This window comes from Culex quinquefasciatus, chromosome 3, assembly GCF_015732765.1.
Source record: "Culex quinquefasciatus strain JHB chromosome 3, VPISU_Cqui_1.0_pri_paternal, whole genome shotgun sequence".
Taxonomy (NCBI): domain Eukaryota; kingdom Metazoa; phylum Arthropoda; class Insecta; order Diptera; family Culicidae; genus Culex; species Culex quinquefasciatus.
Window position 1 is genome coordinate 87,709,261 of NC_051863.1, and position 26,394 is coordinate 87,735,654.

Sequence of the window (26,394 nt, forward strand, 5' to 3'; positions counted from 1 at the left end):
TTGGATTACTTGTTTTTACCATATCGTTGTATTTGAGCATCATTTTAGTTTCATTTGGCCCAATGTGACCCCCTCTAAGGGGTGAGATTGGGTAAATTTTCAAACTATTGGCATTTATGGTAGTGTACATCAAAATCCACCATATTTTGCTAAAATGTTAGTAAACTATCTAAGAACAAATCTACGTTGAAAGATTTTCGATGTTATTTAAATTGTGTTTGTTATTAAGAAAATACGTTTTTTGACCCATAGTCACCCCCACTGACGGTACATAAACCACTTGGCCTTCAGATTGGAAATTTATAAATCATCCCCCCCCCCATTTCCCCCACGCTCAACGTTGTTTCTACAGATAGCTTTTTAAGTTCTTTATCATCCTCCTCTCCACCCAAAACACCAAGTAGTTTATTGAAGAATCATTTACTTGGATAAAGATAGATTTTTTCAAAATCCAACATATTTTTTAAATAAATTTTGAAAAGATTTTGGGTAATTATAAATACATCCCAATCCGAAATTAGAGAACAATATTTAAGTGTTATATTAACCGATAGGCCAAAACCAGTCACGACTTTCCACGGCGTTGAAGAGTTTAATTTTTATTGTTACTTATTTAAAGTTTTGCCAATAACTACCAACTGGTAAAGGTTTCAGTTTTTCTTCTCTCCACAAGCTGTGACATCACTCTCTGAGCAATGGCAATAGCTTAAGAAACATTATATACCCAATAGTGAACAACCGTGAAATCATACCATATACCATATATAATAAATAGTTGGAAACCCAGCTGATGGATGTCACTGTAGTCGTACGCACTAGTCTACAATATATTGTATAATATTACTCAAGTGACCATACACGTCAAACAAACTACAAATAAGGGAAATGAAAGTTTCAGTGTAAAATTTGAAAATAATTTAACTTATACTTTCATACAACACAAACCCACAATGTAACTCTCAGCCCGGTTCAGCTTTTTCGTCAGCGTTTTTTTATGAAACCGTTGTGTATGCTGTAATAAGGTAAGCAAACACGTGAAATGCTGAGAATGGTGTGGATCGCCGCCTCGACACTCGTTCAGTTCACTTTCGTTCGTCTCTATGTTAAGTCATCCGGCTTCAACTGCCAACGGGTTTTGTTCGGAAGGGTGCGCGCAAATAATTCGGAGTAAACTAAAGTTTTCATGTCTTGTGCTGTTGGATAACATGCTGCAACATTTGTGACTGTGGTGATAACAGTGATGAACAATCTTATTGGAGCAAAAGTGAAATTGGCTTGAAAAGTGTTGCTCCATATTTAGATTTAAGCTGATTGCAGGAGGAAAAATGAAAATGTTTAAAGTATTCGTAATTGTATTGAGTGGAATTTGTGCCAAATTGGTTGCAGGGCAGTTAATCAACACAACCAATGAGGAAGTGAACAATGAATCTGAATTCAAAAATCTTACCAACTTAGAAAACGTGTTTGATGTGTTTGATATACGTAATGTTGGCGCTAGGTGGAATCATATCAACAAACGGTTATCAAAAATATGCTCCGAGGATACGGAACAATACTTGAAAGGATTACAAACTGGAAAAAATTGGGCAATAAAAAGTAAGTAAACTCATCTTGACTACAGCACTATTCCAAACGACGTTTTGAAACGTCTATGAATCACGAGAGATGTCATAATTCTGTGAGAGTAGTTTCACTCACGTAATCATTTCGAATGCCACATCCACTCGCTTGGTTGATGTAGCAAGCGTCCTTGACTTCGAGCTTCACCCAAAAATCTTGATCACCTTGGTTTTACTACGGCTATTTTAATTGTGCTTTGCGACACAGACCTTTCTAGTGACAAAAGATGGTTTACATAGTCATTCAAATAAGTACTTTTTCAACTTGACACGCTTAATTTGACATAGAATTGACCAACATGGATGAATCTTCACTGGCTGACAGATAACATTATATGCAAAGCTGTGCAGCAGTTAAATCAGGTTGAAAAATACATTTTTCTTCAAGTTATTTCATTTATGTTCTGCTACCATGGGCGTTAGAGGGTTAACAGGTTTAATTTATTATTTGAAATTAATCCCTATGAATAGGAAAGAAAAATATGCAAATAAAAAGGTTTTGTATTTTTTTACTTTATTGAAACTAAGCTACAGTTTTTATTCCGATTACATTATTTTAAAATGACATCTTCAGTCATTATTATTTTAAAAGATTTGGAAAAAACCTTGTTTCCTTCTTTGCTTCAACGTTGAATTCAACAACTGCATCAGACCGAAAAATAAAATTGGCAATTTTGACAGTTATCTACTCACCACGTGCTGAGGGACGAAGCTTACGAAGTAGCTGTGCTACAACTTAGTTTCCGTTAGAGCCTCAGTTTTCGAAAACTGGAATAATTTATAAACTTTTATGTTTTATAGATTGAACAATTACCATAAGTTATTTCCCGACTGAAACGAGTGATGGAGTTTATAAAACAAATCACCTTCGACACGATGGTTGCTAAATTGTTAGGCTAACTCGAAATGTTGTTGTTGTTCAACAATTCATTTATTTTTAGCTGCTTTAACCACACAGCTAAAAAAGTTGTAATCCAACTGCGTGTAAAAGGCCTGGGTGTAAAATAAATATTGCATTATTTTATGCAATTTTATGTGATTTTACACCCTGAAATAGTAGCCCATCAGTATGGGAAACCTACTTGACCGAAATGTCAAGCTCATATATGCGTTTATCCTTACAGTTTTTCATCGGTCTGATGGCCGAATGGGCTAAGGCGCCAGTCCTTACTGTTGGTGCTGGGTTTGAATCCAGTCGGTTGCAATTTTTTTTTTGTGTTTGTAAAAAATGTACATGCAGTGTGTAATATTAGGTATTTATTTTGACGAAGGTGATGTGCATGCTTTTGGATGCGATTTTACCATCGGATTTTTTTTTCTGTATATATACAATCATTTTGCAATCTATATTTTACCGATGAAATTTAAAAGTTACAGTCGAGATCGTGCCAAAACGACTCGAGGCTATAGCCAAAATTCTTACTGAGTAGCAACATTATGTTACTGAAAAATTAGGCCGTTGCAAATACTTTTCAATGTTTATGTCGCCCCCCCCCCCCCCTTCAAAGATGGCCTGAATAATCAGGGGGCAAAAAAAAATTCGAAATACTTCAAAATTTTAATGAAAATTGAAGTTTAATCAACTGAAAACCAGTTAAAATGCATTTTCCCGTGTTTATAGTCATATTTAGCATGTTTGAACTCCTTTGAAAACATTTTAAATTTTCATGAAATACCAATGTACAGTCCCACGAAAAGGTTTTTGCTTGCGAAAAAAAAAATCCGTCAATTCCTCGATATTTTCAAAACTGATGATTGGAATGTACGCCTGTAAAATGCATTTTAAAACACTTTTTTCATCCAAATTGTGAACCTAGGCTTGTAATTTCAAAATTTATATTTTTTTATTGTTTTGCCCCCCCTCGACTTTGGTCAGAGCCGAGGGACATAAACTTCAAAAATATTTGCAATTTGATTAACTTCATCCTTTTGTAAGAAGGCGATTTAATATTCACCTCATGGTGATACCTTATTAAAATTGCTTATGGTACACGCACAGGAAAAATAATCGTTTTTACACACGATGTCGTGTGATACACTAACGCCATCTATTGCCACTTGCAAGAATAAGCCTGAATGTAGACTTCAGTGCACCACAGCCTTTGCACGAGCCGCATTCTGATTCTCACCATCTTGATTTTGATGATGCTAATTTTTTGAATACATTTGAATTTTTGCTCTGAAATTTACTAAAAAATATCTGAAACGATACTCAAAATAATTACTTTCGCCATTTCAAAACTATTTTAGATTTACACATCAATTTTCTCGACGAAAGGAGGCATACAACTTTTGATGAGAATGAGAATACGACCAACCACGTGCTATTCAATGTTGTTTACTCTTGAGAGCAGTGTCGTCGTCCCATTGTTTTTGCCAATCCAGAAGCGCACGCTGCCTCGGAAAACCGTAGCATTCTTGTAGGCTAATTGGCCTTTCAAACATGTCTCCACTCTCAGCACCCTTCTTGGCGAGCAAGTCCGCTTTCTCATTACCCGGAATCGAGCAATGAGCGCGGACCCATACCACTGTGATGCTGAAGGACTGAGCCGCCAGGTTGTTTAAAGTCTTGCGTATTTTCGTGAGGAAAAAACGCAGACTCCCTGGTCGGCTTCAGAGACCGGATAGCCTCAATAGAGCTAAAGCTATCGGTGAAGATGAAGTAGTGGTCAGGTGGCATGGTCTCGATGATTCGCAGTGCGCAGCAAACCGCGGCTAACTCTGCGACGAAAACCGAACTCGGGTCCTTCAGCTTAAAGAACAGCTTGTAACCAGTGGGTGTGTAGTGAGTGAATTCCAGTGACACAGGGGCAGGTTAGCGAGTGTGTTCGTTGAGAGTGAGACGATTCGGTTTGTGTCACCCACGGAGAGCGAGCGCGACCACCTCGTATGAGATCGCCAATGAGAAGGAGTAACGCCGCTAGCCACCACCAGAGGGCCGAAGAGGATCACAAGGATTGGTAGCCGTGGCAAAAAGGATGATGATGATGATGGGGCGAAATATGGGACTTCGCCGGATCAGAGGTTCGCGGTTCCATGTCCTGCCGTAGATCGGCCATTTGCCCGGTGTATCGGAAAGTGTACGCGTCGTACAGATCGCGAAGAAAGCCGTCCGAGCTACGCTTAAAGCTCCGCGGCGTGATAAAGTGAAGTGCCGCGACTCACCAAGGAGAAGGACTTCACGGAGGACACGGAAGGACCGTGCAAGACACCCCAGGACATCCAGGTAAACCCGCGAACCCGTCAACAACCCTGATCCGTGCCCCGAAACCAACGCCCAGTGTAACCGCCATCTTGTTCCCCATCTCATCACAGGACCCCGTAGTTTTAGCTACAAAAGCCGGAATCCGCGACTCGGATCTCCCGGAACAACCCGTGGCTCGCCAGTGGTATCCCCAACCCGTCCACCGTGCACAATCGGTGTCGACCAGCGATCAGCCGCTCAAAGCTGAGTCGTGTGAGTCCTCCATCCGGGAACCACGAGCCACACCCGAAGACCTGCCTTACATCAACAACCCCTGCGCCGGAAACCGGGCAAGACCAGCGGTACCTTCGGGGACAGCTGAAGCTCGAGTCCGTCAACACACTCGAGGACGCGCAGAGGGCAGGCAAACGAGGGTCAAGCGAAGGCTGCAGCAGCATCAACCCGTGCGTCGGAACGCCGACGGTCTCGACAAGCCACCCCAGGCCAGCGAGCAGCGCGAGCAGGCCGAGGTCGGAGACAGCGATCGCGTCAGCAGATCCAGCGGATCTGGTACGTTTCGCCGAATGTCGTTTAGCCGACGGTCATTTCGCCGAATGTCGTTTCGCCGAAAGTCATTTCGCCGAATGGACGTTTCGCCGAATTGAATAAAAATTAAATTTTTGTATAATTTATGCTAATTGTTCGCTGCAGTGCCATCTTGTAATTCACTCATGCAAACTTGAGAAGGAGTGGCAAGATAATAATATAATAATTTAAAAAGTAAAGAACGTCTCATGTTTCAAAGAATGCAAAAACTCACAGAAATAATACAAATAATTTGCTTAAAAAATGAAGAATGCAAAAAAAACTATCAGGAATTTTTCTAAATGCTATGCTAAAAATCAAAAAAACTGCTCATGTTTGAAAGATTGCAAAACCTAACAAAAATTATAGAAATAATATGCTTAAAAAACTAATAATGCATAAACTCATCGAAATATTTGAAAAGTATGCCAAAAATATAGAATGCAAAAACTAGCAGCAATTTTGCAAAATGTTTTGCTGAAAACCAAAAGAACTGCTCATAATTGAAAGAATGCAAAAACTCTCAAAAATTATACAAATAAATTGCTTGAAAAACAAAGAATGCAAAAACAAACAGAAATAATATAAATAATAAGCAGCCAATTAAAAGAACTGCTAATGTTTGAAAGAATGCAAAAACTCACAGAAATAATTTAAAAATATATGCTTAAATACAAAGAATGCAAAAACTAACAACAAATTTCCAAAATGTTATGCTAAAAATGAAAAGAACTATTCATGTTTGAAAGAATGCAAAAACTCCCAAAAATCATACAAATAATTTGCTTAAAAAACAAAGAATGCAAAAACAAACAGAAATAATCAAAACTATAAGCAGAAAATAAAAAAAACTGTTCATGTTTGAAAGAATGCAAAAACTCTCAGAAATAATTTAAAAAATATGCTCAGTAAACAAAGAATGCAAAAACTACCGGATTTTTTTTATGTTATGCTGAAAATCAAAAGAACTTCTCATGTTAGAAAGAATACAAAAACTTACAAAAAATATACAAATAATATGCTTAAAAACAAAGAATGCAAAAACTAACAGAAATTTATCAAAATTGTAAGCAGAAAATTAAAAGAACTGCTCATGGTTAACAGAACGCAAAAACTCAAAGAAATAATTCAAATGATATATTAAAACAAGAATGCAAAAACTCACAGAAATGATTTAAAATTGTTTGCTGTAAATATATAACTGCTTATATTTGAAAGAATGCAAAAACTCGCACATTTTTTTTTCAACTAGATTATTGTTTAAGCGATTGTTTATGCATGTTATAATGCATAAACTTATAAAAATAAGATACTAAGAAACAAACATTATTTTTTTTTAAAGATTGTAAAATCACCTTTTTGGGGACATTATACGTTTTCAAAATATTTGAATACAATTTGTGTCCATTTTATACATTTATTTTACGATTATTTGTCAATTCGGCGAAACGTCCAATTCGGCGAAACGTCCCATGCGGCGAAACGACATTCGGCGAAATGACCTTCGGCGAAATGACCGTCGGCGAAACGACATTCGGCGAAATGTCCCGCACCCGATCCAGCAGCAGCGGCAGCAGTAGCTGAGGGGCCCCGAGCAGCAGGTCCGCCCACGGACAAAGAAGAGAAAGTGTCAAGGTAGGAGATAGACAATAAGGAAGTGGGTTAGGACAGGAGGGAGAAGGTCAGGTTTAGGAGGAAGCCGTGACAATAAAAGTGACCATTTGACGAGAAAACCGAGGAGTTTATCTCAAGACGAACACCAGTGTTTTCCTGCCTCGTGAGCATAATTTATGCCGACCCTGAGGTTCAAAAGGGAGTTATTTGGACCACCCACTCACCCCATTGAGTTTTATGTCTCGATCCCCTTGCCTTGTAGCATTTATTAACTAAGAGGGTCACCCTAGTAGACCCGAAAGTTATCGAGGTTTTTAAGCGAAGATGGCGTTCAAATGGTGAACGTCCGAAATGTCAAAATCGCGCAGTAGCACCAACATTAGAAAAAAAAATGTGGCTGTCATGCCATGGCACACTTTTTTCGTAATGTTGGTACCACTGCGTGATTTTGACATTTCGGGCGTTCACCTTTCGAACGCCATTTTCGTTTAAAAACCTGGATAAGCTGATAAGATTCTTGATAAACACCGAAGCCCGTACATACGTCGAGCTTGGATCCGTCGGTGAAGAATCTGTTGTTTGGAGGAACATGGTTGTACTTTGATGCGAAGATCGACGGTACAACTCCCGCAGAAGAAGGATTGGGATACCGCGAGTATCGGTTTTCATGGAAGTGTCGAAGCCAATCAGGGTGCTGCTGGTTAATGGAGGCGTGCGCTGTACCGTTGTGCTCGGGCTCCAATCCCACGATGACATAAAGTCATAATAAAGAAGCATGCGCCAAGACTCAACGTGAAGTTTCAGCAACGTTTCAAAGTTGTCAATTACTAGTTTATTCCTGTAATCACACCGGGTCAGGAACCGGTAAGACAGTTCGTAGTAACGAGTTCGCTGAGGCAACACTCCCGCCAAGACCTCGAGGGTCATGTTGTGAGTTGAGTACATGCATCCCAAGACAATGCGAAGACATCGGTACTGTATCCGCTGGAGAACCAACAAGCGTGATTTCGCAGCTGATTGGAAGCAGAAACTGCCATATCGTCGCCGTCGTGCTAACTTGTCGTACGTGCATTTTGGGCCAAATTGAGTTAAGAACGCCATTTTGTGCAGCTCACAATGCCTCATCTTTTGACCTTCACAGATACCCAAAATTTGATATCAATCCTGAGATATTCAATGAAAACCAAAAAAGCTCCGAAAATTTCTGTCACTCTACATATACAAAAGAAAAAAAAAAGTTTCAATCCTGTCGTGCTATCTTGTCACTCCCTGAAAATTGATGTAAGTGCGACAAAGGGCAAAGGGATTTCAGGTCAGAATGCGTTTGACGCACGTACAAGTTAGACTACCGTAAACATTTTTAATTATAACTCGGGACTCCAGCAACCAACTTCAACCAAACATCGGGACAATGCACAGAATGGTCAGCCAAACAAAACGTGTTTGTTATTGTTTACATTGCGTGCTTTCGTTTTTGTATATTCTAGGTCAAACATTAAAACGCGTTTTTCTCGGAACGTCAAAATGACGGGTGCGACATGATAGCACGACGACGTCGATATTCCAGCACCGAGAGTATCGTTGTCTTGTACAGTCGAAGCAGGTCAGAAGGATGAGCACCCCACCGGTTGCCAGAGACGCTGCGCAGAAAATTAGTTCTTTGCAGGCACTTTTGCTTCAGGTAGTTGATGTGCTTCCCCCATGTTCTCTTTTGATCAAAGATGGTACCCATTAGGGTGGGTCAATTTTTTCGAATGTGCTCGGATCCGGCTAAAATAAGGTCCATCTTGTAGAGGGTACCCATAGGGACTCTTGTACCAAATTTGAGCTCATTTGGTTGAAAACTGGCTTGTCGCTCGGGGGTTAAAGTTTACATGGAAACTACTATGAGAAATGTGTGATTTTACTTCAAACGCTCCTACAAGCTAAGCGACAAACTTTAGTCCACACTTACACTAGGTAGCCGTGTCGGGGGTGATCCAAGGAACATTTTTCTCTAAGGGTTCATGGTCATTAGGGTGCCCAGAAAAAATGACCCCCTGCTCCACAAGCAAAAAACGGTTTTTTGGGTAATTTTAAGCATCTGTGTAAATTTTGAGCGAAATTGGTTGAGATTAACCCATTGATACCTGAGCCTAAAGTTGGTGAAAATATGTTTTTCATACAAAAATTACTTTTTTAATTCGCTAATAACTTTTCAGGGGCGAGTTTCACAGCTTTGGTATGTTCTACAAAGTTGTAGATCATTAAATTTCCAATGAAAATCTCACTTTTGGGAATATTTGGATGGAAGTAGAGCACCCTGCAGACCAAACCGTAAGAAAATTGGGGTTTCCATACATTTTTTCGAATTTTCCCATACAAACTTCACCTCCGAGTATCAATGGGTAAATGTTGACCGATTTTGCTCATATTTGGCTCAGAGTCCTAAAATAGGTCAAGGAACAATATTCAGCTTGTGGAGCGAGGTTTTGAGAAAAAGTCCCATATTCTGGGCACCCTAATGGTCATCCGTTCAACCCTGAAATTGTGCAAAGCCGAAACATCCGGCGACGCCGGAATTCTTCAAAATCTCAGTTTTAACCAGGGTTGCGAATGAGCGAGCGAGCCAGAATCCGTGCTCGCTCATTCATGAGCATGAGGACTTAACAGGTAGCTCGTGCTCGCTCAAGCTCAACGCATGCGCTCGCGCTCAATGAGCGCTCATCAGCAAATCAGGTAGATTTTTAGTATTGTTTATGAATCTGGCACAGGCCAATTGGATTGCCACTTTTGAAGATAATTTCATCGCGAAAAAGGGACATGAACTCATCAAAGTTGCATTGGTAATTTAATTTTGGTTAACCGCGGTAAATTCATCAAATTATTCGTTGGCGTCGAACTGTCAAAAATTGATCGCGGTGGATTGCGGGGGATACTTTTCTACCCCAGTTTTTGTGTGATCAATGTGGTAATGGTAAATTTATGAAACTTTAATGTTGTCAGCCTATATATTTTTTTCAGAGTTTGATAATTTAGGAAACTAGTTTTGATTGATTTCCCGTTAAATGAAAAATGGCTGACACGCAAGTAAAGTGTCTTAATTTGCTGAGAATCCCAGACACTCTTTTTAGCTTATTTAACTTTCAAATTTAGAGTAAATTGTCAAGGAACGGAATTTTTAGGTCTTAAATAAGCTGTAAATAGGATGGCAATCGATTTTTTTATATTAAAACATGTTTTTACTTGTGAGCTCATTTATTTATTTGGATCGACTCCAGCATATAAATAAGATAATTGATGTGAAAATTATCTAAGACACAGATTTGACATTTATTATGCAAAATTATTTACAAATAATTGATTAAACAAGATGAGGTGCCCAGGAATTAAAACATGACTAAACGTATTACCAAGAAAACATATTTGTATTCATTAAAAGATACTTTTCAGCTTTATTAAATAGTTTACTTTCACGTGTCACTCTATTATCAACTTTTTTTTTATTAATCGAATTATTTCTACACAGTAAAAAGTGTAAATTTGGAAGTTGTAATTTTGTAAGGTTGAATATTACCTCTTGAATGTTATAATTTTACCTCGATTTAGACTGAAAAAGTTGCATTACACCAGAAAAGTGGCAAAATTACACATTTTCAGAAGTAAAATTACGCATTCTTCTAACATAAAAACGTACTTCCCAGATGTAATATTTCTATGGTTTTTACTGTGTACAGATCTTAATGTAACACCTTAACCCCTTAACTCTGACTCCAAAACAAGTTTCAAAACAAAAAAATATGACAAATAACTTCATCCAATATTATTAAGATTAGCCAACAACCTCGAACAGTTACAGGTTAAAAAATACCGCTCATTTTGCTCAATGAGCAAAAATGAGCGCGAGCGCGAGCAATGAGCATTTTCGCTCATAAAATAAATGAGCAAACACGAGCACGAGCAAACGTGAGCTAGCTCGCGTCGCGCTCCTCCTCACGAATGAGCGAAAAATGCTCGCTCATTAGCGGATGAGCGCTCAAAATCGCAACACTGGTTTTAACGGTCAACGCATGCTACAAACTATGACAGAAGCATTGTTTGAATGAATGGAAAACGCGACGCCAAACGTCAACTCACTGTTTGGAAGCAAAAAAGGTTCATAATTGTAGTTTTTACTTTTTGTATTAAATAATAAATTAATTATATTTTTTCATGCTTATTTCTATAGCGAATTATTCGAATTAAGGTGTGCAAGAAACACAATTAAATAAAAAAAATCCCTTTATGTGGTAGGACATCGTGGACGGAAACAGTTAATTGTCACACATGGCCAGCGGAATCGACGACGAGGAGTTCACCGGAGTTGTCATCGGGATGGCAGGACATGTACAGGTGTTACGGTTGGAATTCGTGGAGGGAAGTGGTTGCTCGACGCACAGGGCTAGCGGAATAGCCGGCTTAGGGTTCGTCTGGCAAGTCCAGCGGCATCGTCGGCGAGATGTTCACCGGAAGAGCCATCGGGATGGACAGGACATGGTTTAATTGACCTTATTGAAGCGGTTAGCATCGGTTTATCAGGATAATATTTCTATTTGTAAAAAAAATACTAAGAAAGTATAGCTTTTTTATTTTTTATTGTTTAGACCAATTAAAGTTATTTTATTAAAGTTTCACTTCTCTCCCTCCTCGCTTGCAATTTTCTCCAGAAGATCCTGGCAGTTGAGATTTTCCTCCGGTTCCCAGTTGTTTTCAGAAAGCTCGCAACCCTTCCACTTGATCTGAAACTGGACCTTTTAGCGCCGAGTTCTCATTGCAAAGACCCGTTCAACGACGAACTCGGGTTCGGAGGCCATGTTTATTTTCAAATTGCCTATTGAAAACCATTTTATTTTTCAAGAAAAAAATACATTGTTGGAAAAGCGCAAACCCTCACATTAGCTTCCAAACAATGAGTTGACGTTTGGCGTCGCGTTTTCCATTCATTCAAACATGCTTTTGTCATAGTTTGTAGCATGCGTTGACCGTTAAAACTGAGATTTTGAAGAATTCCGGCGTCGCCGGATGTTTCGGCTTTGCGCAAGCTCAGGGTTGAACGGATGACCATGAACCCTTAGAGATAAATGTTCCTTGGACCACCCCCGACACGGCTACCTAGTGTAAGTGTGGACTTAAGTTTGTCGCTTAGCTTGTAGGAGCATTTGAAGTATTTTTTTAAATTAAATATGTATTTATTGAACTTTCTTATAATAATTCCATTTCTTTTACATGCTAAGTGATATGGCTTAATGCTATTCATCTATGTTGTATTTTTCGTTTTATTATTAACTGTTCACATTTATTTTATTTACTTCAAATTGTTTTACAATTGTTTTACAATTGCATTGAATAGAATACATTTGGGTAAAAAAGAAAAAGAAAATAAAATCAATTTAACAACTAATCCTAACTTTAAACTAAAAAAATAAATTATTGAAATATTCAAAATCACTAGAACGAGTCAACTACGAACTGTATTTTAAGATGAATGCTCCAAGCGTTCTTACTTGTTCCTGGCGAGTTTTGCAACCACGCAGTGTTGTTGTCATCTCGATGAAAATGTTCAAAAGTTCTTGTGGTGAAAACAGGTTACTACTGCCTTCATCCGTTGATGCTGGTTGGTTTTCCCTCGGTTGCTGACTGAAGCCTGGAGGTGTTGTATTCTCTGCAACTTTTTGTCGCTGATTCAACGGCAATGGCTGCAGATTTGGAACCACTCGAACAGATCCTGCTACTGGCGACGCCAAAGCAGGAAAATCCACGTCCGTGTATGCTGGTGATGTTTTGCGACGATTTGGTTGGTGCCTCGTCGTCGCTTGCTGCCGATTTTTTACAAACTCAGCACGTTTTGGGCAGCTCCGATTCTTGGTAGAATGGTCGCCGCCGCAATTGAAGCATTTCGCTTTGATGTTCTCGTTGATTGTTTCACAAGCTTGAGTTTTGTGCTCACCTCCGCAAGTTGCACAACGACTCTTGATAAAACAGTTTCTTCCACCATGTCCAAACTGCAAGCAGTTCGAACACTGTGTCACGTCACGGTGCACTGGACGATAACGCTCCCAAGTCACGATGATGTTGAAAATTGCCCGAACTGCTTTCAGCTCAGACGGCGTTGTCGATCCTTGAGATGAACCAGGTACAGTTGATCACGATACTTAATGTCCTTGTTGTGTCTCGTCATCTTGAAGACTTCGATCACGTTCAATTTAAGAGTTTTGAGCTCTTCTTTCAGCACACTCACATCCATGTCGTACAGGCCTCGGAGGATCTGTTTCATGCGGCGTTTACCTGGATCGTCATGGCTGTAGTATTCAATCTTTGTGTTGTTCAGGAAATCCCGATCGTATGATAAACCCGGTCAGCCACTTTCGCACCGAATCCGATGACGATGTTTTCACAAAAATGGATGGAACCTTTCCCGTCGTTCAAACTCTTCCTTCTCGCTCACGTCTACAGGGAGGGTAGCGAACTGGTTTCCAGACGAATTTTGAGCGTCCTTGCTCAAACTGCCTGGCTTTGCAGGTAGCGCTTCGGCATTCTTTAGCTTCTTCAAATCTGCCGATCCTGCTGGTGAGGACCGCCTCTTTTTCTTGCCGTGAGGCATTTTTTTGCACTTTTAAAGCACTTTTCAGGAGCTAATATCCAGGAGTACCACACTGATCGGTGGTCCACAAAGGAATGTTTGAAGTAAAATCCCACATTCCCACATCGTCGGATTGAGACCGCTCCGTCGCAGCTTTATTCCCAACACCTCGATGGAGACTGAATCGAATGCACCCATGATGTCTAGAAAGACAGAAGCCATTTGCTGTTTTAAACCACGGGCTATGTCGATCCCTGTGGCCAGCAAGGCTAGACAGTCGCTTGTTCCCTTGCCTTTCCGGAAGCCATACTGCGTGTCAGACAGCGAGGCGGTCAAGGATCATCTTCTCCAGCAACTTGCGTAGACACGACAGCAAGCTGATTGGACGATACGAGTTGTAGTCGGACGCCGGCTTACCGGGCTTTTGAATGGCAACCACCCGGACCTGTCGCCATTCGTGTGGAATTATGTTCTGCTCCACTAACGTGTTGAACAGATTCAACAGACGCTGCTTGGCGACGTCCGGAAGATTCAGATTTCAGAATAGCGATCGAAAAATGATCACTGCCACGAGGATCTTGAAGCACGTTCCAGTCACAAAGAACTGCCAGACTGTTGGAACACAGCGACAAGTCGATGGCACTCGCCTTCGTACCGGACGTGGTTGGCGTTGGTGGTGTTGCAATCCGCGTAACTTCCTTGTCCCTGTTTAGTCCCTGTTTTGCTGTCATCTGGAAGTCGTCGCACAGTTCATGTATCAGATATGCTTGAGGGTCTGTCTTGTGACTTCCCCACTCGGTGCTGTGAAGATTAAAGTCACCCACACCAGTCGCGGTGCCTGCAACAGCTCAAGCATACCCCACAATTTTTGTCGAGTTAACGACACCTGTGGAGTGATAAGTTGGCAACCACCGCACTCTGTTCGCCCCTACGACGCTCAAGCCCACTGGGCACACGCGGGCTGCTGCTGTTTGACAGCTGCACTTCCGCTACCAGTCTGTGACAAAAACCAAACGAGATTACACGCTATTTTTCTATTCGCTAAGTTAAACCGCGTGTTTTATTCCGGCCTCCCCGAAACCTCTTTAGGTTGTGGGCCCAAGTCGCGTTTCGGTCTAACGGGAAAAGTGCGCGGAATCGTCGGGCGTCATGACGGACGCAAAACCCGCTCCGGTGCAGGTGCCGATGTTGGACGAGTCCAACTTCAACCCGTGGCGTCTCCGCATGTTATCGTTCCTGGAGGAGCACGAGCTCTTGGAATGTGTGCGGTCGGACGTGGGCGACGTGGCGGAACTGAAGGAGAAAGCGGGCGAAAAGCCGGAGGAAAAGACGGCCCGGATGAAGCTGCTGGACAAGCGCATTCGGAAGGACCGTCACTGCCGTTCGCAGTTGATGGCGCGGATCAGCGATGCGCAAATGGACCACCTGGAGGAGGACATGTCCCCGAAGGACATCTGGGACAAGCTGCACAACATTCACGCGCGGAAGAGCGTCGCGAGCCGGATGCGGATCCAACGGCAGATCGTGACGATGCGCTACGATGGGGGAAAGCTGCAGCAGCACTTCTTGCAGTTCGAGAAGTTGATCCGGGAGTATCGGTCCGCCGGCGCGAAGCTGGAGGAGATCGACGTGATTTGCCACCTGTTTATCTCGTTGGGATCGGCGTTCTCCGGTGCTGTGACGGCGCTGGAAACCATGTCGCAGGAGGACCTCAAGCTCGATTTCGTCAAGAACCGGCTCTTGGACGAAGAGACGAAGAAGGGCATCGAATCGCCCACCCCGTCCCAGAGCGATACTGCGTTTCACGGGGCGAAGCCGCAGAAGAAGCAAAAATTTTTCGGCTGCAACAAGGAGGGCCACCGGGTGGCCGACTGTCCCGAGAAGAAGAAGCCGCAGCAGAGCAAGAGGAAGCAGAAGTCGAAGGCGAACGTGGCGGATTCCGGCAGCAACCGGAAGGAAGTTTGCTTCGTGAGCGAGGCGAACCCCCAGCAGGCGCGGACGCGCTGGTTCATCGATTCCGGTGCGACGGACCATCTAGTGCGGGACAAGGAGCTGTTCTGTGAGCTGCATCGTCTGAAGAAGCCCATCGAGATCGCGGTGGCCAAGGACGGTGAAACGATCCAGGCGGAGCACTCCGGCACAGTGAAGGTGGTTGCGGTTGTGAACGGTAAGCGAGTGAACTGCACGATTCAAGACGCGTTGTACGTGCCGAAGTTGCGCTGCAATTTGTTTTCGGTGCTGCGCGTTGAACAAGCCGGGATGCGCGTCGTGTTCGAAGACGGGAAAGCGACAGTGTACAGTGGTTCCGAAATCGTCGCGTGTGCTACTGTGCAGAACAAGCTGTACGAAATGAACTTTCTGGCTCGGCACGGTACGGACGATTCTTCACTGTTGACGTGCGGTCGCGTGCGGAAGGGGTTCGTGCTCTGGCACCGTCGTTTTGGACATTTGAACGAGCAAAGCCTCAAGTGTCTGGTGCAGAAGGAGATGGTATCCGGACTCGATCTCAGTACCGCCGGGACTGACGATACCGTCGTGTGTGAATCGTGCGTTGTCGACAAGCAAACGCGGAAGCCTCACCCACCGCGTGATGGTCGTCGATCGTCGCGAGTGCTCGAACTGGTACACACCGACGTGTGTGGTCCCGTATCACCGGAGGGACTCGACGGGATGAAATATTTTGTGACGTTCATCGACGACTGGACCCATTTCGTGATGGTGTACCTGATTCGCTCGAAGGACGAGGTCATGGAGTGTTTCGAGGAGTACGAGGCCTTGGTGACCGCGAAGTTCGAGCGGCCGATCTCTCGGCTGAAGTGCGACAACGGCGGCGAGTACCGGAACAAGCGCTTCGAGGGGTTCTGCAAGCAAAAGGGGATCCGGATGGAGCCTACTGTCCCCTACACGCCGGAGATGAACCCGTTGAGCGAGCGCATGAACCGGACGCTAGTCGAGAAGGCGCGGGCGATGCTTGCTGATGCTGGCGTCGACAAGAAGTTCTGGGGGGAAGCCATGCTGACGGCGGCCTACCTGACGAACAGAAGCCCGACCGCTGCTCTCGAGATGAAGAAAACGCCGTACGAGTTGTGGGAGTCCAAGAAGCCGGACGTGTCGAACATTCGTGTTTTTGGCAGCGATGTGTTCGTCCACGTCCCGAAGGAGTTGCGCCGAAAGCTGGACGACAAGGCGTGGAAAGGAACGCTCGTCGGGTACTCACACAACGGGTACCGCGTCTGGGACCCCAAGAAACGGACGGTCGTCACGGCGCGCGACGTGGACTTCGTGGAGTCTGTCGCGGTGCAGCAGCAGGTCGCGCAACCCGACTCGCAGTTTGTGCCACTTGAATCCGATGAAGTGAGCTGCGTCGATGACGCGAGCTGTACCGACGATGGAGACGAGACTTCGGAAGACGAGTTCAGCAGTGCTGCCGATGAACCCGAAGCTGAGGAAGCTGATGGCAGCGGCCGACCTCAAAGACCGAAGAACCCTCCCGCTTGGCACAAGGATTTCGAGGTTGAGTACGCCAGTTTTGCACTCAACGCGATGAACTTCATCGAGGACATCCCGAGTTCGGTCCCTGAGCTGAAAAAGCGGGACGATTGGCACGAGTGGAGAGCTGCGATGCAAGACGAGATGAACTCCATGAAGCGCAACAACGTCTGGACGCTGGTGAAGTTGCCTGCAGGACGCAAAGCAGTTACCTGCAAGTGGGTGTTCAAGATGAAGCGGGGCGACGCTGAGAAACCGGACCGGTTCAAGGCGAGACTAGTCGCCAGAGGTTTCACGCAGAAGCCCGGGTTCGACTACACCGAGACCTACTCTCCGGTGGCGAAGTTGGACACGCTGCGGGCGGTGTTGGCGCTGGCCAACGAGAATCGGATGTTCGTGCACCACATGGACGTGAAGACCGCGTTCCTGAACGGTGAGTTAGCTGAAGAGATCTACATGACCCAGCCGGAAGAGTTTCAGCAGGGGAATGGTCTGGTCTGCAAGCTGAACCGTTCCATCTACGGGTTGAAGCAAGCGTCCCGAGCGTGGAACGACCGATTCCATGGCGTCATCAGCAAACTCGGATTCGTCCGGAGCGCCAACGACATGTGTCTCTACACCCGAGGAGCTGAAGACAAGAAGCTGATCCTGGTACTGTACGTCGACGACATCCTCCTGGCCGGAACGTCGTTGAAAGTGCTGGAGGCGGTCAAGCAGAAGCTAACCGAGGAGTTCGAGATGACGGACGAAGGTGAGATCAAGCAGTTCCTAGGAATGCGCTTTGAACGTGACAAGCTGAAAGGAGTTCTGAAGATCGGTCAGCGCGACTACTTCGATGGCCTCCTGAAGCGTTTCCGGATGGACGACTGCAAGCCGATCTCGACACCGATGGAGCACCGGCTGAGGCTGGTGAAAGGAGAGGAGAAGCAGAGAACGTCGAAGCCCTACCGTGAGCGAGGATTCCCGAGACTGCAAGCGCCTGAAGCACGTGGACATCAGGTTCCACTTCCTGCGGGAGCTGGTGCAGCAGAGGACGATCGAGATCGAGTTCGTGCGCTCTGCGGAGCAACAAGCGGACATCATGACCAAGGGTCTACCGGCAGCTGTCTTCAAGGATCTTCGCGCCAAGCTGGGATTGGAGGAGACGTGCTGTGATTGAGCAGGGGTGATAAGTTGACAACCACCGCACTCTGTTCGCCCCTACGACGCTCAAGCCCACTGGGCACACGCGGGCTGCTGCTGTTTGACAGCTGCACTTCCGCTACCAGTCTGTGACAAAAACCAAACGAGATTACACGCTATTTTTCTATTCGCTAAGTTAAACCGCGTGTTTTATTCCGGCCTCCCCGAAACCTCTTTATGGAGGAACGTAGACGGACACAATGCAAATGTCCAGTCCTCTGATCCTGGCCTGTACTGCGACTGCTTCGATTCCTCCTAGCTTCGGGAGCGTGACCTTTCTAAAAGTGTGGCATTTCCTGACCCCAATCAGTACGCCTCCACCTCTATTTGGACCTGCCCTGCTCTCTGTGATGATGTTATACCCCCGGAAAGCTGGCGTTTCATCTCCGATAAGAAACGTTTCGCTCAGCGCAAACACATCACAGTCCCGTTCAAATGCGAATTGTTGAAAATCGCTTAACTTGGGGGTTAAAGTTCTACAATTCCATTGTAGGAAGGAGATGCCGTTTTTCGTTTTTGGTGTATTACCCATCAAAGGAAATGAACGACAAGAGGGGCATCGTGCTAGCAAGCTGTAATCCGATGTGTCTAGCGAGAGGCTCAAACCGCTTTATGATTAAACGCGTCGGTTCACTCACAAAAGAGCACAGCCATTCCACGATTGTGGAAAAAGGAAGGACTCCTTTGAAGGCATCGGTGATCGGATTTAGTTGAGGAACCGATTTTTGGTGGAACTTTGGCAGCTTGGGAACGGGCTTTAGCGGCTTGAGAGGTATCGGTGCCGGCTTCGGAGCGGGCTTACCCGACGGACCGGAAGGAAAATCCTCCTCGAAGTTCAACGAGTCACTTTCCTTACCCTTGCCGCCAGCGGCTTTTCTTGACTTGGAAACCTTGTTGCGCTTCTGATTTGGCCCGGAAGAGTCACTTTCCTCGTCTCTCTGGAAGAGAACCTCCACATCGGATTCCTCGTCCCCCGAATCTTAATCCGCCAAAGGAGCGAAGCGATTGGGGTGGGTCACCTGACTAAGGATTTCCGCGAAGGACTTCTTGGAGCGTTCCTTCAAGGATCGCTTCATCTTGTCCTCGCGCTCCTTGTACTTTGGGCACTGCCGAGTTTTGTGCGGTTCCCCGCCACAAAGCAGGCATTTTTCAGCCTGCTTTTGGCATTCCACATCCTTGTGGGGGCCGCCGCACTTTGAGCACTTGCTCTTGTTGCTGCAGTAGGTCTTGGTGTGTCCCAACTGCTGGCAGTTTTCGCAGCTCATTACTCGCGGAACGTACAATCGAACTGGAAGCCGAAGCTTGTAAAGCTCAATGTAGTCCGGAAGAGCTGACCCAGCAAAAGTCACCCAGAACGAGGCAGAAGGAATGAACTTCTTCTGGTCAGCCTCGGTGGTGACGTTGCCCAGTTGCCGGCACCACGGAAGACCACCCATTCCGTTTGCGATCCCTCTTGATACTGACGAGGACGAGGAATCTGTTTGTGAGAATGAGGATTCAGGGGCGGGGAGGGATTTGGATTCGGATTCGGCACCGGTGTTGGAGGAGGACTTGGATCTGGATTGGGAGGAGGAATCGGGTCTGGAGTCAAGGAGGGAATCGGGTCTGGAGTCAAGGGAGGAATCGGTGGTTGAGGGGAAACCGGATTCGGATCTGATTTAGGACGCTTTCGCTTCGTCCTCTTAGACCCGTCCGAGGATCCCCCTTTACCGTCAGCATCCTTATCCTTCAGGAAGTGGTCCCTGTTGGTGGTGTTTGAAGGAACTCCCGAGACAGAGTCCTCTATTTCCACGTCCTTGTCACCCTCAAGGGTTGAATCGAAATCAGATTCCTCGTGTTCCGACTTGGTCGGATCCATGGCTTAGAAAAAAACGGAAGAAAACTAATCAAAACCAAAAATAATAAGACTAAACTAACGCAAAAGAAATGGGAACAAAATAAAAACTACAAGAAAAAAAACTGACCGGAAAAAAACTATGAGAAAAAAAAACTAAACGCAAACAAAAAACTCGCCTTTCGCACTCACCGCCGAACTGGCCGCACTGGTTGCCGCCCGCAGCGGAATGCGCGGGAAGCTCGTTTGCGCGCGCTTGTTGTTGTTGTTGTGCTGCCTACTGCCAGCCACACAAACAACGGGGGTTGTCTCCGACCTGGCCTGGCCGATAACTGGTCCGCCGACCGCAGTCAACCAACCCGAATCTTCTGAAAGCGAACAAAGCTCACCAACAACAACTCTAAACCCCGGCACTCATTTGAAGATACGGCAGATCATCCGGACCAGTCTCGTACACCATCTACAGAACAACAAAATGTATTCATCAACTTTTTTCGTTATCGCACAAGGCAAGGACCCCCTTATGCCCTGGGCTGTATTACACACTCATCAAAAGATGAAGACATGGTATCTCCCGTGTTGGATTATTTTTCCGGATGAGGGTCTAACACAACCAGACCAAACAGAGGGATAAGCGTTGTGGAGCCATCCGTGGATAGGGCGTCCTAAAATGCTAATGCTAATGCTAATTTTCGAGAAAATACGTTATATTGTTATAATCTAAAACAGTTAAAATACATGCAAAATGTTGAATCGTTTGACACCCATATTACGAATTATAACATTTTTAGTATTACCGAGAAAATACGGTATTTTGTGAAAATTTGAGTATTTCATTCAAAAAATTCTAAAACAGTGAAAATGCATACAAATTCGAATCGTTTGATACCCATACAATTCGAATCGTTTGATACCCATATTGCAAATCATGAGAATTTGAGTATTTTCGAGAAAATACGGTATTTTGTAGAAAAAATGAGTATTTTATTCAAAAAACTCCAAAACAGTGCAAATGCATACGAAATTTCGAATCGTTTGATACCCATTTTTCAAATTAGATAAATTTTAGTACTTTCAAAAAATACGGTATTTTGGGTTTCTTTTTAGTATTTATACAGTATGTAAAAAAAGTATTTTTGCAATTCCGTCGTGAAACTACTTACTTTTCCTGTCATTCTTGAACGACGAAATAGCCTACTTTTCTGTACCAAAAATAACAGAATCGAATAGCAACACTTTTCAAAATAAATGCTGAAAAGTTCTACTTTTCAGCACTGAAATGGGTGCTGAAAAGTTGAACTTTTCAGCACTTGTTTCGAAAAGTAACATTTTTCAACATTTTTTTGATTTAAACGATTTATTGACAAAATATATGAAAATTTGACTTAAAATTTCACTCAATGGGTGTTTTTCGGAATTGCAAAAAATGTTGTATGGAACTTGTTGCAAAACTTGATTTTTTCAGCACTCTTCGTATTTATCCAACTCGGTGAACCTCGTTGGATAAATGTACGACTCGTACTGAAAAAATCATCTTTTGGCAACTTGTTGCATAAACTACTATTACACCCCTTGAGCACAATGCACATTTTGTGATGAAATATGTAAACAAAATAAAGTTTGACAGAAACCTAGTACTACGTTTTGTTCAGAAACTCATGCCGAACATTTTGCTACAAAAAGCTCATGAATAGATGATTTCTATAAAAAGTTATATAACAAAATACTATTAAAAAAATAAAAAAAGGTGCAAAAAAAGTTTGTACACCTTTCGAAAAATTAACAAAACTAAAGTTATTTGTTGACAAATCACTATGAATCCAGTCTCCCAACTCCAAATAGGCATCCTTGACTAATTAAAAAAATAATTTGGATTGAATATAAAGTTTACTAACTACTTAGTATAAAAGTTTATAAAACTCTGGAAATTCTATATAAAACTTATCTAAACATAACTTTGCAAACTTTTAATTTAACTAAATGTGAATATATTACCATAGAATTGCTAAATAAATATTTTGAAGTGGGTATAACACCATTTTGGGGGTTTTTGTATCGATAGAATAGATTTTTCGATGGAATTTCGTACCAACCCGGAATTACGTCGTCGGAAAATCCGCCGGCATCCGAACCGGTCCACGATTCACAAGTCAACCTATGTGGCATCGGATAGGACATAAAATTTCCGATCTTTTGATACCCAAAAATGTAGGTTTTCTATAAAACCCACGTTTTTAAATACCAACCTAAAAACGTTGTTGTGGTTTCGTTTGAGCAACCTGCCAAAAATGTATGGAATTTCGTAATTTTTGTTCTCGTGGATCAAACTTACTTTTTGCCCAGGTATTTAAAAACGTGGGTTTTACAGAAAACCTAGATGTTTGGGTATCAAAAGATCGGAAATTTTATGCCCTTTCCGATGCCACTTAGGTTGACTTGTGAATCGTGGACCGGTTCGGATGCCGGCGGATTTCCTGACGACGTAATTCCGGCTTGGTACGAAATTGCAACGATAAATCTATTCTATCGATACAAAAACCCCCAAAACGGTGTTAAACCCACTCCAAAATGTTTATTTAGCAATTCTATGGTAATATATTGACATTTAGTTAAATTAAATGTTTTCAAAATTAAGTTAAGATAAGTTTTATATAAAATTTCCCGAGTTATATAAACTTTTATACTAAGTAGTTAAAGAAAAACTACTAAGTAGTTAGTAAACTTTATATTCAATCCAAATTATTTTTTTAATCAGTCAAGGATGCCTATTTGGAGTTGAGAGACTAGATTCATGGTGATTTCTCAACACATAACTTTATTTATGTTAATTTTTCGAAAGGTGTATAAACTTTTTTTGCACCTTTTTTGATTTTTGTAGTAGTTATTGTTATATAACTTTTTATAGAAATCATCTTTTCATGCGCTTTTTGTAGCAAAATGTTCGGCATGAGTTTCTGAACAAAACGTAGTACTAGGTTTCTGTCAAACATATTTCATCACAAAATGTGCATTGAGTTCAACGGGTGTAAATACCTTTTTTACATACTGTACTTTGAAACTTGCCATATAATCAAAAAAATATTTACTAAGAGGAATCTTGAAAATTCAACATGATTTGGTCAATTTTAGAATTATTTTAAATATAAGTTATCATCCGACGATAATATTATCGACGATAATTCTATCGATCAACAACCTTGGTATTATGTATCCAAAGATTTCTCTTTCAATCATCACTCTGAAAGCTATATTCACACCTAGTGCCCTTCCGCTTTAAGATATGAGCTCATTTATAAACTTCAAGTCCAGTGCATTTTTTGATTGTACCACAGAGGTACATACCTTGGGTGTGACACGACATTGGATATTATTTTGATCATGAATGACAACCTTGATCATATGCTTATTTTTAAACTGTGATTAAGTGTCCGATTCCATAATGCAACATGTTCTCAACGATTTATCCATTAATCAATTTATATTTATATTTAAAAATTATAACAGAACAACCAAGTTTTAAAAGCATTCTAAATTTAGGTGTTTCAATGCCACACCACAAATAGAAATAATAAAAATCGTGTTACGATCAAGTTAAAAAGAGCCTCTTCAATTCATTTCACATGCTTCTGCATTGCCCCACTGACCGAAGAAAAATGTTTAAATAAAAGAAATTACATAACTGATATCGTCGGCGTGCAGACGATGCAAGAAACACAAAAAACGAATATGTTACGTCTGTGGTTGAAGCTAGGAAACCGGTTACCTTGGTTATTTAACAATGCACACGCACCCAAATTTAAACTGATATTTTTCAGTATTTTTTTTTTATTGAGTGCAGTAGAAAAGCATTAGGGAATATAATCAAACTAATTAAAAAATATGGCTCGATAAAAACGCTGAATTTGTTCTAAAATTGAAAACTTGTTTTTTACAAGACCAAAAACTTTAAAACCATAGCCCAAAGCCCCTTACTTGAATTTGTCTCATATTTCGAACATCGGCACATTTTACCTACGGGTAATAGAGACCCTAAATAGGGAGACTGGCCAGACTTTGCTAAATCGATCTGGCAACGTATGTTTTGAGCTTGGCAACACTGCCAAGTTTGGCTGGGCGTAAAGGCAAATGCTCGTTTGGATACGTCAAACTTGCGTCTGTTTGGGTACGTCAAATTCACATCGACCAGTCTCCCTATTTAGGGTCCCTAATCCCGAGCAAATAACACGGGAATACCAAATTTTGGTATTACTTGAATAAATAACAGGGACCAAAATGTGCCCTTGGTTGCCCAGTAATAGATGGTAAAATACCATGAAATCATACCAAAATCATGTGGAAGGGCACAACAATACCAAACCATTTTATTCCAAGGGTAGAATAATACCTCAAAATAAAACCATTTCAATACCAAGTTGAGGTCTTCTGGATTTTTGAACATTGCTTGAATACCAAAACTTGGTATTGCCATGGTTTTATTTTTAGGTATTCCCGCGCCCTTGGAAAATCAGATTTTGGTATTCCTGTGGTCTTCCACATACATGATTTTGGTATAATTTCATGGTATTTTCCCATCTATTACTGGGAAACCAAGAGCACATTTTGGTCGCTGGTATTTGCACAAGTAATACCAAAATTTGGTATTTTTATACCATTTTTAGTACAGCAGTTGTAGTTAGTGAAAAAACGGAAATGATCCATATGTAACAACCAAATCTACTCACCTGATGATTCCATGTTGTTCTTAGTGATATTCTTCACCACATCGAATGCATTTGTCATTGATGAACGGCCTGAGCTTGAAGTTCTTGAAGCTTCTGAAAATAACAAGATTGAAAAATAAGTGTTATTAAAATGAAATTGGATTGAAATTCACCAAAATTTAATAATCTGTCGATTTTGGTTTTCCCGACTTAAAGAAATTTCATCGATTTAAAAAAAAGTCTTAGTGGGTATACATATTAAAAAAATTAAAATCAGCTTTAACATTTTTGGGTTTCAAGTCATTTTAGCGCAAAATTAATTATCTCGTCAAAATTTATAAAAAAAATTCCCATAGTTTCAGAGGAATTTGATGAAACCTTTCAATACCAAAATAATACCAATATGTGCCATCCTGACTTAGAAAATTTTCCACAATTTCAAGTCATTTCTTTAGGGGGTATATCAAAAATGTTTAAAATCGTGTTTGAAATTTCTGATTGTCAATGAAAGTATTCGCTTTGAGACATCATTTTCGTGCAAAATTAATTATTTTGTCAAAATTGGTCAAAATTTCCCCATAGTTTCAGAGGAATTTGATAAAATACTGTAATACCAAAAGAATACCAAAATATGGTGTTCGACCATTAACAAATTCAATTTTGCAATATCAAAACAATACCTTAAATTGGTATGATACCACATTTTGCTCTTGCATAATCCTTAAGACAAATTTTAAAGGGTCCAGGAATACCATAATTTGGTATTGATACCAGAGAAAGGTATTATTACGCATTTCCCTTGTTATTTACCCATGCTCGGGATGGGTAAGGCTACCAACTCCTGCTGAGCAAAATTCCGTACACTTTACCTATATGACACCATGGTATAACAAAAACTGTCAGGGAATCTATATATATAAAAAATTTCGACGGTTTTGTTCGAACGCGAATCAGTTCAATACGGAGCGTCGGATTGAGGTGCTTTTTGTTGCGTTGCAACGCATTGGCTCGCCGCGGCGATTGAGGGGCGAACGATATTGAAACATTTCAGCGATCAGTTTGAACCGCCCAGCCGATGCGCCCATGGCACGCCAAGGCGGATGGAGGGCGGACGAAATTGAAAAATTTCAAACGTCAAATTTCAACCGCCCAAAATGATTGGCACCCCTGGACCTAGAGTACTTTACTCATTCGCATTCGCATTCACATGGAGATGGTGATCTTAGCGCTAGGGGGGTGCCACTTCGAGTTTTCGAAGCGGATTTGGATCCGCTCCAGATCCTTGAGACTCGCTCCGTCTGTTTAGCCGAATCTGTGTAATTTCATTCAGAGTGTTGGTTTTTAACTGGGTGCTGAAAAGACAGAATGCGTAACGTGATTTTCGAAAGCTCCCCACTGCTCCCCACTAATACATCTGCACTACAGCTGTAAACATAAACAAAGTAGAAGGCTATGTTCAAGCTCAAGCGTGACATATTTTTTGCTGCTGAAGTGAATTATTATGAAACATTTTGGATCTGTTGATGTTGATGTTTTAGATGAAAATTTAAGTGCTTCGCACTTTTTTCTTCGTAGACTAAACGATGGGC

The 26,394-nt window shown here is 42.3% G+C and overlaps 1 protein-coding gene across 4 annotated transcripts in view; it reads left to right on the forward strand.

Annotated features, from left to right (window-relative positions):
• LOC119770455 (nose resistant to fluoxetine protein 6) overlaps window positions 1–26,394 on the forward strand; it is a 241,576-nt gene that overhangs the window by 54,566 nt on the left and 160,616 nt on the right. The window contains exon 1 of one of the 4 annotated variants that reach the window (XM_038265402.1): window positions 1,087–1,596. The exons of the other annotated variants lie outside the window; for them this stretch is intronic. Within the exon in view, the coding sequence (XP_038121330.1) occupies window positions 1,326–1,596 (271 nt within the window). The 5' untranslated portion in view covers window positions 1,087–1,325. Of the gene's footprint in view, window positions 1–1,086; window positions 1,597–26,394 lie in introns of those variants that run through there. 4 annotated transcript variants of the gene reach the window in all.